This window comes from Pristiophorus japonicus, chromosome 2, assembly GCF_044704955.1.
Source record: "Pristiophorus japonicus isolate sPriJap1 chromosome 2, sPriJap1.hap1, whole genome shotgun sequence".
Taxonomy (NCBI): Eukaryota; Metazoa; Chordata; class Chondrichthyes; family Pristiophoridae; genus Pristiophorus; species Pristiophorus japonicus.
The window spans coordinates 62570738-62587809 of NC_091978.1; the positions used below are offsets into that span (position 1 = coordinate 62570738).

Genomic DNA, 17072 nt, shown 5'->3' on the forward strand with positions numbered 1-17072 from the left:
AGTGGATAATCCCCAGGCCCGGATGAAATGTATCCCAGGCTGTTAAGAGAAGCAAAAGAGGAAATAGCAGAGGCTCTGACCATCATTTTCCAATCCTCTCTGGCTACAGGTGTGGTGCCAGAGGACTGGAGGACTGCTAATGTTGTACCTTTGTTTAAAAAGGGAGAAAGGGATAGACCGAATAATTACAGGCCAGTCAGCCTAATCTCGGTGGTGGGAAAATTGTTGGAAAAATTCCTGAGTTACAGGATAATTCTTCATTTGGAAAGACATGGATTAATCAAAGACAGTCAGCATGGATTTGGTAAGGGAAGGTCGTGTCTGACTAACTTGATTGAATTTTTCGAGACGGTAACTAGGAGGGTGGATGAGGGCAGTGCATATGATGTAGTATATATGGATTTTAGCAAAGCTTTTGATAAGTTCCCACATGGCATACTGGTCACGAAAAGCCCATGGGATCCAGGGCAAAGTGGCAAATGGGATCCACAATTGGCTCAGACGTAGGAAGCAAATGGTAATGGTTGATGGGTATTTTTGTGACTGGAAGGCTGTATCCAGTGGGGTTCCGCAGGGCTCAGTGCTGGTCCCTTGATTTTTGTGGTATATATCAATGGACTTGAATGCCTAAAATAGGCTGTGTGGTTGACAATGAAGAAGGAAGCTGCGGACTACAGGAAGATATCAATGTATTGGTCAGGTGGGCAGAACTGTGGCAAATGGAATTCAATCCGGATAAGTGTGAGATAATGCATTTGGGGAGGTCTAGCAAGGCAAAGGAATCTTACCATTTATCTAGAAAGGCAAATGGTAAGATACTGAAAAGTGTAGAGGAATAAAGGGACCTTGAAGTGCCGGTCCACAGATTCCTGAAGGTAGCAGGCCAGGTAGATAAGTTGGTTAAGAAGGTATGTAGAATACTTGCCTTTATTAGTCGAGGCATGGAATACAAGAGCAAGGAGGTTATGCTTGAACTGTGTAAAACACTGGTTAGGCCATAGCTGGAGTACTGTGTGCAGTTCTGGTCACCACATCACGGATGTGATTGCACTAGAGAGGATACAGAGGAGATTTGCAAGAATGTTGCCTGGATGGGAGAATTTTGGCTATGAAGAAAGATTGGAGATGCTGAGTCTGTTTTCTTTGGAACAGAGGAGGCTGAGGGGAGACCTGATTGAGGTGTATAAAATTATCAGAGGCCTGGATAGAGTGGATAGGAAGGACCTGTTTCCCTTGGCAGAGGGGTCAACAACCAGGGGGCATAGATTTAAAGTAATTGGAGGGAGGTTTAGAGGAGATATGAGGGGAAATCTCTTCACCCAGAGGGTGGTGGGGGTCTGGAACTCACTGCCTGAAAAGGTGGTAAAAGCAGAAATCCTCACCACATTTAAAAAATACTTAGATGTACACTTAAAGTGCCTACAGGGCTACGGACCAAGAGCTGGAATTAGACTGGGATTAGACTGGATAGCTCTTGGACAGCCGGCGCGGACACGATGGGCCGAAATGGCCTCCTTCCATGCTGTAAATTTCTATGATTGTATGATTTTCAGAAAATCTCCAATTGCAATTCACCACCTGAAGGAATGAGACTCCGTGATTTGAATTGTCCTCTTTATTGCCCCATCTGGTTGATTGGCAATCATTAACAATTATCATATTTTTAAAAGGGTACTTACTTAATATTAATTATTAGAGTGGTGAGTACCAGAGTAGCTGTGGTGAGTTTAAAATGGTCAATTAATTTTCAAATGCAACAACGTCATGAAACTCATGAGAAGGTTAAGGGCAAGAGGCCGTTTTCATGAAGCTCACGGCGGAGTGGCACAAATTGCCAGCAACTTGTAGCGATTCGCAATTCACGGGGAATCTCTTCCTCTCCACAAGTTACTGGCCGATTTGCACAATAACAACGGTGTGCGTCGTTCACACATCGATATTTTTCAGCAAATTCCATTCCTTTTTTTTTTCTTTTCTACCCCTTTCTGAAATGTGTAATACTAATGTTCATTATATTAATGTGCACAGTTATACGAACAGACCCGTAGGGGTCATTTTAACCAGCCCACTTAAAAGAAAGAAAGACTAGCATTTATATAGTGCCTTTCACGATCACTGGATGTCTCAAAGTGCTTTACAGCCTATGAGGTACTTTTGGAGTGTAGTCACTGTTGTAATGTAGGAAACACGACAGCCAATTTGCGCACAGCAAACTCCCACAGACAGCAATGTTCATTGTTCATAGGATTATATGTAACTTTTAGGGCTGCTGACCAAGAGCCGTGCGGCTCTTTGTTGGCCGGAGCGGCCACGATGGGCCAAATGGTCTCCTTCTGCGCTTTAGATTTCTATGTTTCTATGTTTCTATGTTAGCTACTTCTGCTAATCTGACAAATAATCATTTACTCCTACTTTCTGTTTTCTATTCTTCATTCACTCTTCTATTAACAGCAAGTATTTACATAGCACCTTAAGATAGTAAGGAGGGAGAGAGAAAACAGGGAATTATAGACCGGTTAGCCTGACATAGGTGGTGGGGAAAATGCTGGAGTCAATTATTAAAGATGTAATAGTAACGCATTTGGAAAGCAGTGACAGGATCGGTCCAAGTCAGCATGGATTTATAAAAGGGAAATCATGCTTGACAAATCTTCTAGAATTTTTTGAGGATGTAACTAGTAGAGTGGACAAGGGAGAACCAGTGGATGTGGTGTATTTGGACTTTCAAAAGGCTTTTGACAAGGTCCCACACAAGAGATTAGTGTGCAAAATTAAGGCACATGGTATTGGGGGTAATGTATTGACGTGGATAGAGAACTGGTTGGCAGACAGGAAGCAAAGAGTGGGAATAAACGGGCCCTTTTCAGAATGGCAGGCAGTGACTAGTGGGGTGCTGCAGGGTTCAGTGCTGGGACCCCAGCTATTTACAATATACATTAATGATTTAGACGAAGGAATTGAACAAAACATCTCCAAGTTTGCAGATGACACTAAGCTAGGTGGCAGTGCGAGCTGCGAGGAGGACGCTAAGAGGCTGCAGGGGGACTTGGACAGATTAGGTGAATGGGCAAATGCATGGCAGATGCAGTATAATGGCCTGCTCCTGCACTTATTTTCTATGATTCCATGTTTCTATGTAAAATGTTTCAAGGCACAGAAGCATTATCAGACACAATTTGATACCAAGTCATATAAGGAGATATTAATACAAAGAGGTAGGTTTTAAGGAGCATATTAAGGGAGGAGAAAGAGATACAGAGGTGGAGAGGTTTATGGACAGAATTCCAGAGCTTAAGGCCTAGGCAGCTGAAGGCATGGCCACCAATAGTGGGATGAAGGAAATTGGGGATGTACAAGAGGCCCGAATTGGAGGAACAGAGAGTTCTTGGAGGGTTGTAGGGCTGGAGAAGGTTCCAGAAATGGGTGACGCCATGGAGGGATTTGTATATAAGAATAAGAATTTTAAATTTGAGGTTTTGCTAGACCAGGAGCCAATGTAGGTCAGTGAGCACAGGGGTGATGGGTGAATGGGCAGCAGAGCTTTAGATGAGCTGAAGTTTACAGAGGGTGGAAGATGGGAGGCCGGCTAAGAGAGCATTGGAATAGTTGAGCCTGGAGGTGACACATATCTTATGTATTGTTTTGCATTCCCAATTTTAATATGATCAGTAAATTCTTTGAAAAATTAATTTAAATTAATCAAACAAGATCCTCCCTCCTTTATAAATTCATGTCAACTGTCCCTGATTAGCCCTAATCTTCAAATGTTTTTTTATTATAGTCTCCAGCAATTGTTCTCTAATTATTTTGCTCATTCAAGCATCATACCAGAATTTCAGCACATTATCTAGGCTGACAGTACAGTACTGAGGGAGTGCTGCATTCTCAGAAATGTGATTTTTCAGGTGAGATGTTAAACTACAACCTGTCTACTTGTCCAGGTGGATATAAATGATCTCCTGGCCAACGGAAGTTTTGGCAGTGATCCTGGCCAACATTTGCCCTTCAACTAACACCACCAAAACAAATTAACTGTCATTTATCTGATTTTGATATTTGTAAGATCTTATTGTGCACAAATTGGTTAATGGCCACACTTGCCCACATAACAACACTGATTACACTGCAAGAGTCATTCATTAACTATGAAGCATTTTGAGTCCAACTTGAGTGTGTGAAAGGTGCTATATAAATTGCAGTTCTTTCTTACCAATGGGAGGTTGACAAGTCTATGATTACCTGGCTTATATCTTTCTATTGTTTTGAACAAGGGTATAACATTTGCCACCCTATAGTCCTTTGATAGTATTCTTGTCCCAAAGAATTTGTGTAAATTATGGCTGGTGATTTTGCAGTTTAGATCATTTGAGACAGGTCAACTTTAATCAACAACAACTACCTGCATTATTCTTACATTACTCATATAGCTCCTTTGATGTTAAAAAAAATCCCAAGGCATTGTCTGCGTTGTCCTTTTAGTTTAGTTTCATTTTTAAAAGTTACGTCAATAAGTGGTTCTTCAACATTCTCCTCTGGTACTGCTGCGCTCCTTCCTTTGAGTTATTACAGTCACAATCCAGCTTCTAACGCACCACGTTCCCAGCCACTGTAATATTAACAGCGGTGATCATCTCCAGACCTGACAGCCGGGAACCATGCCGGGAGGACCAAGAAATTGGTAAAGGGAAAATAGAACATGAGAGTAAACTAGCGAGAGACATAAAAACAGACTGTAAAAGCTTCTATAGGTATAATAAAAAGGAAAAGATTAGCAAAAGTAAATGTGAGTCCCCTACAGGCTGAGACAGGAGAATTTTAATGAGGAATAAGGAATGGCAGAGAAATTAAACAAATACTTTGTGTCTGTCTTCACGGAAGACGACACGAAAAACCTCTGCGAAATAGTAGAGTACCAAGTGTCTAGCGAGAATAAGGACCTGAAAGAAATTAGTACTGTAGAAATTAATGGGACTGAAAGCCGATAAATCCCCTGGACCTCATGGCCGACATTCTCGGGTTTTGAAAGAAATGGCTATAGAGACAGTGGATGCATTGATTGTCATCTTCCAAAATTCCATAAATTCTAGAATGGTTCCCGCAGATTGGAAGGTAGCTAATGTAACCGACTATTTAAGAAAGGAAAGAGAGAAAAAATGGGGAACTACAGACCAGTTAGCCTGACATCAGTAGTAGGGAAAATGCTAGAATCTATTATTAAGGACGTGGTAATAGGGCACTTAGAAAATAATAATGGGATTGGGCAGAGTCAGCATGAAATAATGAAAGGGAAATTATTTTTGACAAATCTATTAGAATTTTTTGAAGTTGTAACTAACAGAATAGATAAGGGGGGACCAGTGAAAGTGCTGTAATTTGGATTTTCAGAAGGCATTCGATAAGGTGCCACACAAAAGATTATTGAACAAAATCAGGGCTCATGGGATTGCGGATAATATATTAGCATGGATTGAGGATTGGTTACCGGACAGAAAACCAAGAGTAGGAATAAATGGGTCATTTTCGGGTTGGCAGGCTTTAACCAGTGGGATACCACAAGGATTGGTGTTTGGGCCCCAGCTATTCACAAACTATATCAATGTTTTAGATAAGGGGACCAAATGTAATATATCCAAGTTTGCTGGTGATACAAAGCTAGGTGGTAATGTAAGTTGTGAGGATGATGAAACAAGACTTCAAGGGGATATAGACAGGCTAAGTGAGTGGGCAAGAACATGGCAAATGGAATATAATGTGAAGAAATGTGAAGTTATCCACTTAGGGAGGAAAAATAGAAAAGCAAAGTATTTTTCAATTGGTGAGAGATTGGGAAATGTTGGTGTTCAGAGGGACCTGGGTGTCCTTGTACACAAATCATTGAAAGTTAACATGCAAGTACAGCAAGCAATTAAGAAAGCAAATTTGCTTTTATTACAAGAGGATTTGAGTATAAGAGTAAAGACATATTACTGCAATTATATAGGGCCCTGGTGAGACCACACCTGGAGTAGTGTGTACAGTTTAGGTCTCCTTACCTCAGGATGGATATACTTGCCATGGAGGGAGTGCAATGAAGGTTCACCAGACTGATTCCTGGGATGGGGGGATTGTCCTATATAAACATAGAAAATAATTGCAGGAGTAGGCCATTCAGCCCTTCGAGCCTGCACCACCATTCAATAAGATCATGGCTGATCATTCACCTCAGTACCCCTTTCCTGTTTTTTCTCCAAACTCTTCATCCCTTTAGCCATAAGGGCCATATCTAACTCCCTCTTGAATATATCTAACGAACTGGCATCAACAGCTCTCTGCGGTAGAGGATTCCATAGGTTAACAACTCTCTGATTGAAGAAGTTTCTCCTCATCTCAGTCCTAAATGGCTTACCCCTTATCCTTAGACTGTGACCCCTAGTTCTGACTCCCCCAACATCGGGAACATTCTTCCTGCATCTAACCTGTCCAATCCCGTCAGAATTTTATATGTTTCTATGAGATCCCCTCTCATTCATCTAAACTCCAGTGAATACAGGCACAGTCGATCCAGTCTCTCCTCATGTGTCATTCTGCCATCCCGGGAATGAGTCTGGTGAACCTTCGCTGCACTCTCTCAATAGCAAGAATGTCCTTCCTCAGATTAGACCAAAGCTGAATAAAATATTCCAGGTGAGGCCTCACCAAGCCCTGTACAACTGAAGTAAGACCTCCCTGCTCCTATACTCAAATCCCCTCGCTATGAAGGCCAACATGCCATTTGCCTTCTTCACCAACTGCTGCACCTGCATGCCAACCTTCAATAACTAATGCACCATGACACACAGGTCTCGTTGCACCTCCCCCTTTCCTAATCTGCCGCCATTCAGATAATATTCTGCCTTCATGTTTTTGCCACCAAAGTGGATAACCTCACAGTTATCCACATTATACTGCATCTGCCATGCATTTGCCCACTCACCTAACCTGTCCAAGTCACTCTGCAGCCTCTTAGCATCCCCCTCACAGCTCACATTGCGAACTTGGAGATATTACACTCAATTCCTTCATCTAAATCATTAATGTATATTGTAAATAGCTGGGGTCCAGCACTGAACCCTGCGGCACCTCACTAGTCACTGCCTGCCTTTCTGAAAAGGACCCGTTTATCCCAACTCTCTGCTTCCTGTCTGCCAACTAGTTCTCTATCCACGCCAATACATTACCCCCAATATTATGTGCTTTAATTTTGCAGACTAATCTCTTGTGTTGGACCTTGTAAAAAGCCTTTTGAAAGTCCAAATACACCACATCCACTGGTTCTCCTTTGTCCACTCTACTAGTTACATCCTCAAAAAATTCTAGAAGATTTGTCAAGCATGATTTCCCTTTCATAAATCCATGCTGACTTGGACCGATCCTGTCACTGCTTTCCAAATGCGCTGCTATTTCATCTTTAAAAATTGATTCCAACATTTTCCCCACTACCAATGTCAGGCTAACTGGTCTATAATTCCCCGTTTTCTCTCTCCCTTCTTTTTTAAAAAGTGGTGTTACATTCGCTACCCTTCAGTCCATGAGAACTGATCCAGGATCGATAGACTGTTGGAAAATGATCCCCAATGCATCCATTATTTCTAGAGCCACTTCCTCACGTACTCTTGGACGCAGACCATCAGGCCCTGGGGATTTATCGGCTTTCAATCCCATCAATTTCCCTAACATAATTTTCTGACTAATAAGGATTTCCTTCAGTTCCTCCTTCTCGCTAGACCCTTGGTCCCCTAATATTTCCGGAAGGTTATTTGTGTCTTCCTTCGTGAAGACAGAACCAAAGTATTTGTTCAATTGGTCTGCCATTTCTTTGTTCCCCATTATAAATTCACCTTATTCTTACTGCAAGGGACCTACGTTTGTCTTCACTAATCTATGAGGAGAGATTGAGTAGACTAGGCCTATATTCTCTCGAGTTTAGAAGAATGAAAGGTGATCTCATTAAAACATACAAAATTCTTACAGGGCTTGACAGGGTAGATGCAGGAGGATGTTTCTCCTGGCTGAGGAGCCCAGAACCAGGGGTCACAGTCTCAGAATAAGGGTCGGCCTTTTAGGACTAAGATGAGGAGAAACTTCTTCACTCAGAGGCTCGTGAATCTTTGGAATTCTCTATCCCAGAAGGCTGTGAAGGCTCAGTTTTTGAGTATATTAAAGACAAAGGATATGGGGATAGTGCAGGAAAGTGGAGTTGAGGTAGAAGATCAGCCATGATCTCATTGAATGGCGGAGCAGGCTTGAGGGGACGAATGGCCTACGCCTTTTCTTAATTCTTATGTTCTTATTTCAGTTTCCGCCCGACACCCAGCCAGATTCACTAAATGAGGGAAATTCAGCAGGAGAATCGTCATTGTGCTGGTGTCTATGCTTCTTTACTGGACAAAGAAGAGCAAAGGTAAGATTCTGCCTGTCCTGTTAGTGGTAGCAAAAGTGCATGTACTGAAAGGACCTTTCTAATGTAAGAAAAATAACATGAGTAGAGAGTAAATACACACAGAAGAAAAATAAAATTGAACAATTCGCTCGATACATCTCAGAAGAAGTACTTACCATTCATAAAGCTTACCACTTCTCTTTTGAACTCAGTTCACCAGAATCTGTCTGTAAAAGTTGAAAACGGTTGCTTACCTGTTTTTTTTGAGGTGTGATGTCTAATTTGCCAGGTACATTCTGATTAGTACTCAAAGGTGGTGTTCCAGTGCCCTCATATGTCTTCTTATTTTCAATGCTTGTCAACTGAAAAACATGTGCACCATCCTGAGATGCCCCTTTAAGAAGCTGACTATTCTTCAATGAGCTGGACAGTGGCTGAACTTTGTCATCATGTAAGGCAACGATTGAGTCTAGTGGCCCGTTATGAAGAATTTCCACTCCAGGGTATGAATGTGTGATGTTTGTATTATGCCATCTCTTTAAAAAGCCTTTCAACACAGAACGCTCATTTTTAATATTATCTGAATCAATTTTGTTCCCCTTTCCTTGTGTTTCGGGTTCTCTGGCTCTTGGCTGATGTTCCTCAGTTTGCTCTGCAGCTGCACGTTGTTCTGAACTCAAGGTTTCCTCAGTTTTGAGAGTTCCAGGCTCTGACTCTTTTCTCTGAGGTCCACTTTCCAGTTTGCCAGTTACATCCTGTAACTACACATCATAACAAAAGAGAAGAAACACTTAATTTAGAGAAGATTGTAATTGAAACGTCGTTCCTGTGTTCTCAGCGGAGTTTGTAGTGAGCCTGTGCCCAACCCCCACAAAACTGCCCCAAATACTCGACTAATTTCCCCAAAATTGTCAATATCACTCAAATAGACCAAATGTGGGAAAAACAAAATTGTCACACTTGCAAGAGTTGCTCTTCTGAGACTAGGGGTTACGCAGCTTACATAAGAACATAATAACATAAGAAATAGGAGCATGAGTCGGCCATACGGCCCCTCGAGCCTGCTCCACCATTCAATACAATCATGGCTGATCTGATCATGGACTCAGGTCCATTTCCCTGCTCGCTCCCATTAACCCTTTATTCTCTTATCAGTTAAGAAACTGATATCTCTGTTTTAAATTTATTCAATGACCCAGCTTCCACAGTTCTCTAAGGTAGTGAATTCCACAGATTTACAATCCTCTGAGAGAAGAAATTCCTCCTCATCTCAGTTTTAAATGAGCGGCTCCTTATTCTAAGATCATGCCCTCTAGTTCTAGTCTCCCCCATCAGTGGAAACATCCTCTCTGCATCCACCTTGTCAAGCTCCCTCATAATCTTATACATTTCGATAAGATCACCTCTCATTCATCTGAATTCCAATGAGTAGAGGCCCAATCTACTCAAGCTTTCCTCATAAGTCAACCTCCTCATCTCCGGAATCAACCTAGTGAACCTTCTCTGAACTGCCTCCAAAACAAGTATATCCTTTCGTAAATATAGAAACCAAAACTGTACTCGTTATTCCAGGTGTGGCCTCACCAATACCCTGTATAACTGTAGCAAGACATCCCTGCTTTTATACTCCATCCCCTTTGAAATAAAGGTCAAGATTCCATTGGCCTTCCTGATCACTTGCTGTACCTGCATACTATCCATTTCATGCACATGTACCCCCAGGTCCCGCTGTACTGCGGCACTTTGCAATTTTTCTCCATTTAAATAATAACTTGCTCTTCGATTTTTTTTCTGCCAAAGTGCATGACCTCACACTTTCTAACATTATACTCCATCTGAAAAATTTTTGCCCACTCACTTAGCCTGTCTATGTCCTTTTGCAGATTTTTTGTGTCCTCCTCACACATTGATTTTCCTCCCATCTTTATATCGTCAGCAAACTTGGCTACGTTACATTCAGTCCCTTCATCCAAGGTGTTAATATAGCTTGTAAATAGTTGGGTTCCCAGCACTGATCCCTGCGCCACCCTGTAACTGGTTGCCAACCTGAGAATGAACCATTTATCCTGACTCTCTGTTCTCTGTTAGTTAGCCAATCCTCTATTCATGCTAATATATTACCCCCAACCCCATGAACTTTTATCTTTTGCAGTAACCCTTTATGTGGCACCTTGTCAAATGTCTTCTGGAAGTCTAAATACACCACATCCACTGGTTCCCCTTTATCCACCCTGTTCGTTACATCCTCAAAGAATTCTAGCAAATTTGTCAAACATGACTTCCCCTTCATAAATCCATGCTAACTCTGCCTGACTGATTATGCTTTTCCAAATGTCCTGCAACCGCTTCTTTAATATTAGTGTTATGTCTTTAGATGCTCTGATAACGACTCCACAAGACAATGTATTGTACTTGAACTGTAGTGACCTTAGTCCTTTATTGATAACTCCAGATTATACTAGGCCAGACACACCTGTACAGGTAACCTACAAGTCTCCCACTGCTGTGCCCTCTGGTGCCACACCTTGTGTTAATACACATGACATCACTCTTCCCCAAGCCTTTAGTGCAAATCGCCTCTGCATTGACTGTGCTCTGGGCTTAGCTCTATCTGATTGACCCTTGGTGGGTCGTTTCTGTTTCTATCTTGGGTGAGTGGTTGGTGTTTCGTGTGTGTCCCTGACCATTCCATTCTCTCTCCGCCCCGCCCCCCCCCCCCCATATAGATTATGCCGGAGGCTTATTACATTCATATACATTCAAGTCCAGAAAAACAAGTTTGCATTATATTTGTGATTCAGTTGTGAGACAAGTACATTCGACTGGTGAGATACGTACTGGGGATCGGTAACCAATGCATAAGGACAGGCTAGCTCCAGAACTGCTGGATGGTGTCTCCAGGCAGTCTGGTGGTGGCGCGGTGCCCAGTGCTGGCAGTGGAAACCGGTTGGCTCAGGTTGCCTGCTCTCGGGGCTTTTGCCATTGCTTCTAGCATCGGGCAGGGTTACAGATGTCTGTGACCTCCCTGTCCTTCCTTTGCGCCTTGGGTCACTGCTGCTCCCTGAGGAGCTTTTGTCTACCAGTGCACAGGAAGCTGCTGACTCGCTGGACTGGGCGTTGTTTGGGTTGGGATCCTGGCTGGTCCCGGTCCCCTTTGGGAGAACTGTTGCAGTTGGCCCTTAGTTCCCGGGTATGGCCTTGGTGGCGATGGGGTCTGGGGGCTGCCTCTTAGCACAGTTTGTTTTTTCAGGCTCGTGGCGGTTGGTGCCAGTGGGTGCCTGCGAGGCGAAGCTGATCGGCGGCAGGGTTTCGATACCATTGCCGTTGCCCTCCTGAGATTGCTTGCTCTGCAGCTTGTATATATTAGCTGCTTGTTGCCACACCCCGTGGTGCATCACTCTGGTCCCAGGGACACAGGCTATAGTGTTGAGTAGCTCGCTGGACCTGTGGACTCCCGATGGGTGTTTGCCCGCTGCATTGACTGTATGCAATTGAAATCCTACATCGCACAATGTTTCATTATTTATTGTGAATAACCTGTAGCTCCGATCGCAATCGCGCGACTTTTCCTTGCTTATTGCATGTATACAACTCTGATCATCAATTACACATTTTACATCTAACTCACAGTTGCTATTACATTGATTGAGTGTGTGGAACTGTCCCTTTAAGTGTGGTGGGTTGCAGGCCTCTTTTAAGAGAGCCTTGCTTTCTTTACCCCAATCCTCTTCTTCGCTTGGTGCCACGTGTTGCTCCATCAGCGCTGCACCTCGTGGTCTGGCCGCCGCCATCTTTTTCTTCAGAGCATCACCTCGTGGTTTGAGCGCCATCCTTCCTCCATCCACGATGTCGACTGCAGTGATCCTCTTCTCCCCGGTTTCTGCCATCGAAGTTGGGGAGTCGCCTTTGGATCCGATTTTCTTCCTCCAGAGTCCTGCCACTGGAGCCTGGAAGGTGCGTTCGGGTCATCTCAGCTGGATCATCTCCACGCAGTTGTGCTGGGTGGTCTGTGCCTCGGGTGCTATGCTGGTCTGCTCTCTGGTGCCGGATCCAACCTCAGGTGAGGGCTTGCTTTGCCTCCGAGCGTGGAGGATGTCGATCGCTGGAGGGATGAAATCTTCCCAGCTCCAATGGATCTTCTCCATCCATATTCTTCTGAGTAGCGTTGGTCCATCACCTGCAACAATCCACAGAGGTAACTTGTGCACCACGCCATCATGGAGTACCTTTACATCCGCATTATCAACGACTGGGATAAGTTCATCGGTGTAGGTACGCAGCTTTGCCTGAACCGGGATCAACTTGGAAGTTCAGCTTGATTGTCCCATAGCCTCTCAAAGGCTTCTTGATTCATTACTGACTGGCTCGCTCCCGTGTCCACTTCCATGAAGACTGGAACGCCATCTATCGCGACTTCCATCCTCAACGGGGAACACTCGGTGATGCAGGTAAACATGTTATATACCTCATCGTGGGGCTGAGCTGCCTCTCTTTCACTTATATTTCTCTTACACATTCACTGGAGGTGGCCCTTTGTGCTGCAGCCTTTACACATATAGTCTTTAAAATGGCACTGGTGAGCCCTGTGATTCCCTCCACAACACCAGCATGGTGCTACTCAGTTAGCCCCCCTCGGCGAACTCTGAGTTAAGGGACTCGGGGGGCCTGTTCTCTCTTCCCTGAGAAGGTTCATGTTCTACAGTCCAGCCTCTAAAAGGCGCCACTCTGTGCACAGTACTTGCCAGGTTTGAGTCCTAAGGATGTGTCATCTGCCTAGAGCCACAGGTCGAGGTCATGAATGCCTGGCTCACAGAGATGGCCTTCTGCAGTGTGACTGTGGTATCTGCCGACAGTAGCTTATGAAGAAGGCCCTCATGGCCGATTCCAATGACAAAAATGTCCCGCAGCGCTTCGGTGAGGTGGTTGCTGAAATCACACGGTGCCGCCAGCCTCCTGAGGTCTGCAGCGTATTTTGCGATTTCCTGGCCTTCGGGCCGTCGGTGGGTGTAGAAACGGTGTCTGGCTGTGAGGATGCTCTCCTTGGGCTTGAGTTGCTCATGGATCAGTGTTACGAGCTCCTCGTACGTCTTGGTCGTTGTCTTCGCTGGTGCCAGCAAGTCCCTAACGAGGCCATAGATGGTGGGCCCACAACTGGTTAGCAGGATAGTTCTGTCTCCTGCCAGGTCATTTGCTGTAAAGAAATGGTTGAACCTCTCCACAAAGGCATCCCAATCATCACCATCGGCGAACTGCTGCAACGTACCAAGGGTAGCCATTTTCGCGATAAAGTCCGTAATCTCGTCGCCAATTGTTATGTTTTTAGATTCTCTGATAATGACTCCACGAGGCAATGTGTTGTATTTGAACTATAGTGACCTTAGTCCTTTATTGATAACTCCAGAGTGAGGATCACACCTGGTGGCCTGCCTTTAATAGTAGGCCAGGCACACCTGTACAGGTAACCTACAAGTCTCCCACTGCTGTGCCCTCTGGTGGCACACCTTGTGATAGTACAAACAGTAGGATACATGACAATTGGACTCCAACATTTTCCCAACCACAGATGTTAGGCTAACTGGTCTATAGTTTCCTGCTTGTCTTTCTCCTTTTTTAAATAGAGGCGGTTTTCCAATCTGCTGGGACCACCCCAGAATCCAAGGAATTTTGGTAACCAATGCATCCCCTATCCCTGCCGCTACTTCTCTTAAGACCCTAGGATGCAAGTCAACAGATCCAGGGGATTTATCCGCCTTTAGTCCCATTATCCGACTGAGTACCACCTCCTTAGTGATTGTGATTGTGGTAGTTCCTCCCCACCCCCGCCCCCCGCTCCCCCCCCTACAGCCCCTTGACTATCCACTGTGGGATATTTTTAGTGTCCTCTACCGTAAAGATTGATACAACATATTTGTTCAGAGTTTCTGCCATCTCCATGTTCCCCATCACTAATTCCTTGTTGTAGAAGAGCAGACAGATCTTAACTCTGCAGCAGACCCTGCTATACCTGACCTGGGTATGCTTGATGTTTACATTTGGTACCCAAAATGGAGCATAATCTATTCCTCATTGCTAAAATCTTCCATATTTAATGAATATAAAATGCACACAAAAGTAAGGTTAAAAAAGAAATATGATTCAGAAAAGGGAAAAGAGCCAGTATCTCCTTACCTATTGTGTTTTGACTACAAGGATCATTTTTAACTCATGTTTCGCTAGCAATGGAAACATCTCATATCTAAGAGATTGCCTGTATTACATATAATGTCATTTCAATAACCATGAGACCTTGCTTGACTGGAATTACATTCCCATGAGGTATTGCATACTTATTCTATTAATAATATAATGGTAACAAAGGAACAAAATGTAAAGAAATAAGAAGTTAGATAGTGACGGAACAGTTTGTCTTCCTTGCACCCGTTTTACAGTTGAGTTTAGCGGTATGACGACCAATCTGCGCGAGAGTTCAGGTCGCTGCTAAATTTGTGAGGGCCTTTTTCAACCGGCTCTGGCAGCCACCTGAAATAAGTGCAGGCCTCATTTCAATATTAAAATGAAGGTCCTGCTTCCGTTTCAACATCTATTTGTGAAACTTGATAAGACTAGTCGGAGCTTGTGCTGTGCTAGCTCCGACTAGTTTTTCCAAGTCTACCCTCAAAGCTGTCACCAAAAAAAACTGTTGAATAAATTTTTTGTACTTACCTGAATGTGGAGCCAGGGGAGCAGGAGTGCTCACCTTGTCTTCACATTAATACCTCGGGCTGCTGTCAGCCTGCACCCCTCCCTCCCTCCTTCCCTTTGGCTCCCTGGACTTAACTGCAGGCTGCTGACAGCGAGGCAGCCAAATTGAAGTGCAGCAAAATGGCACGTTGCCTCTTGAGGTGTGACAGGCAGCTCACCACAATTATTAAACTAAGGCCCGATGCCCAATTTCTGTCGAGCCTTGTTCAGGACCAGTTCAGGCCCATGCTAGAATTGAGCCAATAGCTATGTGCCTGAAAACGAGCCTTACCAGGTTTTTACCCCAGTAAGTTTGATAATGTAGACATTTTGGGAAGGAAGTGGCAATGTGTTATATATTAATGACAAACATGTTAACACATTCCCACATGAAATTCCTTTGTAACAAAGGTGTTAACCCACCTTATTTTAAATGTGTTAACCTTATATTAAAATAGGAGGTGGAGAATTTTTATTTGAATGCATTTATGTATTTTTTTTACTAATATTGCAATGTTAACCCTGAAATATTTAAATTCTTCCTAAATATTTTCTTTTTCTTTCAAATGATGTTGCCAAAATCGATTTTTTTTAATATGCATGAATGCCACAAAGTGAAAATGGAGAATTACATTCATAATGTTCAGATAGTAAACTAAACATATTGTAGTCTTCATATGTTTTCTTTATTTTGGGACTGTAGAAATTGCCCATGGTGTGGCTAATTAGTGACCCAACAAGTGTTGATGCAGATTCATCTTTACAATGCCTCAAGTACTGAGTTTGGAGCATCAACAAGACCACCATGGAGAGGTGCTCAATGGAGGCAGAACAATTCCCCTCAGGAAAAGAAAATCAGAAGACGAATTGTCTTAGTTGATCTGAGGGGAGACTTAATTGAGGTGTATAAAATTATGAGGGGCCTAGATAGAGTAGAAAGGAATGACCCATTCCTTAGCAGAGATGTCAATAACCAAGGGGCTTAGATTTAAAGTAATTGGTAGAAGGATTAGAGGAGAGTTGAGGAGAACTTTTTTCACCCAGAGGGTCATCATCATCAGCATCATCACAGGCAATCCCTCGAAATCGAGGAAGACTTGCTTCCACTCTAAAAGTGAGTTCTCAGGTGGCTGTACAGTCCAATGCAGGAATTACAGTTCTGTAACAGTTGGGACAGACAGGGGTTGGTGGGGAGCTGGGTTTACCGCATGCTCCTCCTCTATCTGCGCTTGGTTTCTGCATGCTCTCGGCGACGAGACTCGAGGTGCTCAACGCCCTTCCAGATGCTTTTCCTCCACTTCGGGTGGTCTTGAGCCAGGGATTCCCAGGTGCCGGTGGGGATGCTACATTTTATCAAGGAGGATTTGAGGGTATCCTTAAAGCGTTTCCTTTGCCCACCTGGGGCTTGCTTGCCATGTAGGAGTTACGAGTAGAGCACTTGCTTTGGCAGTCTCATGACGAGCATGCGGATGATGAGGCCCATCCAATGGAGCTGATCGAGTGTGGTCAGTGCTTCGATGCTGGGGATGTTGGCCTGAGCGAGAACGCTGTCGTTGGTGCGTTTATCCTCTCAGGGGATCTGTAGGATCTTGCGGAGGCAGTGCTGGTACTTCTCCAGCGCTTTGAGGTGTCTGCTGTATATAGTCCACGTCTCTGAGCCATACAGGAGGGCAGGTATCATTGCTGCCCTGTAGATCCAGAGGGTGCTGGGGGTCTGGCACTCACTGCCTGAAAGGGTGGTAGAGGCAGAAACCTTCATCACATTTAAAAAGTACTTGGATGTGCATTTGAAGTGCCATTACCTACAGAGCTACAGATCAAGAGCTGGAAAGTGAGCTTAGGCTGGATTACTCTTTCAGCCGCACAGACACAATGGGGCGAAATGGCCTCCTTCTGTGCCATAAATTGCTATGATTCTATGATCTGGCCCACAAAATATTGTTTTGTCACTATC

General features: G+C 44.0%; 1 protein-coding gene across 1 annotated transcript in view; it reads right to left on the reverse strand.

Moving 5' to 3' along the window:
* LOC139228738 (cingulin-like protein 1) overlaps positions 1-17072 on the reverse strand; it is a 165625-nt gene that overhangs the window by 100524 nt on the left and 48029 nt on the right. Inside the window, exon 4 of the mRNA XM_070860056.1 lies at positions 8653-9159. Coding sequence (XP_070716157.1) covers positions 8653-9159 — 507 coding nt within the window. The remainder of the gene's footprint in view (positions 1-8652; positions 9160-17072) is intronic.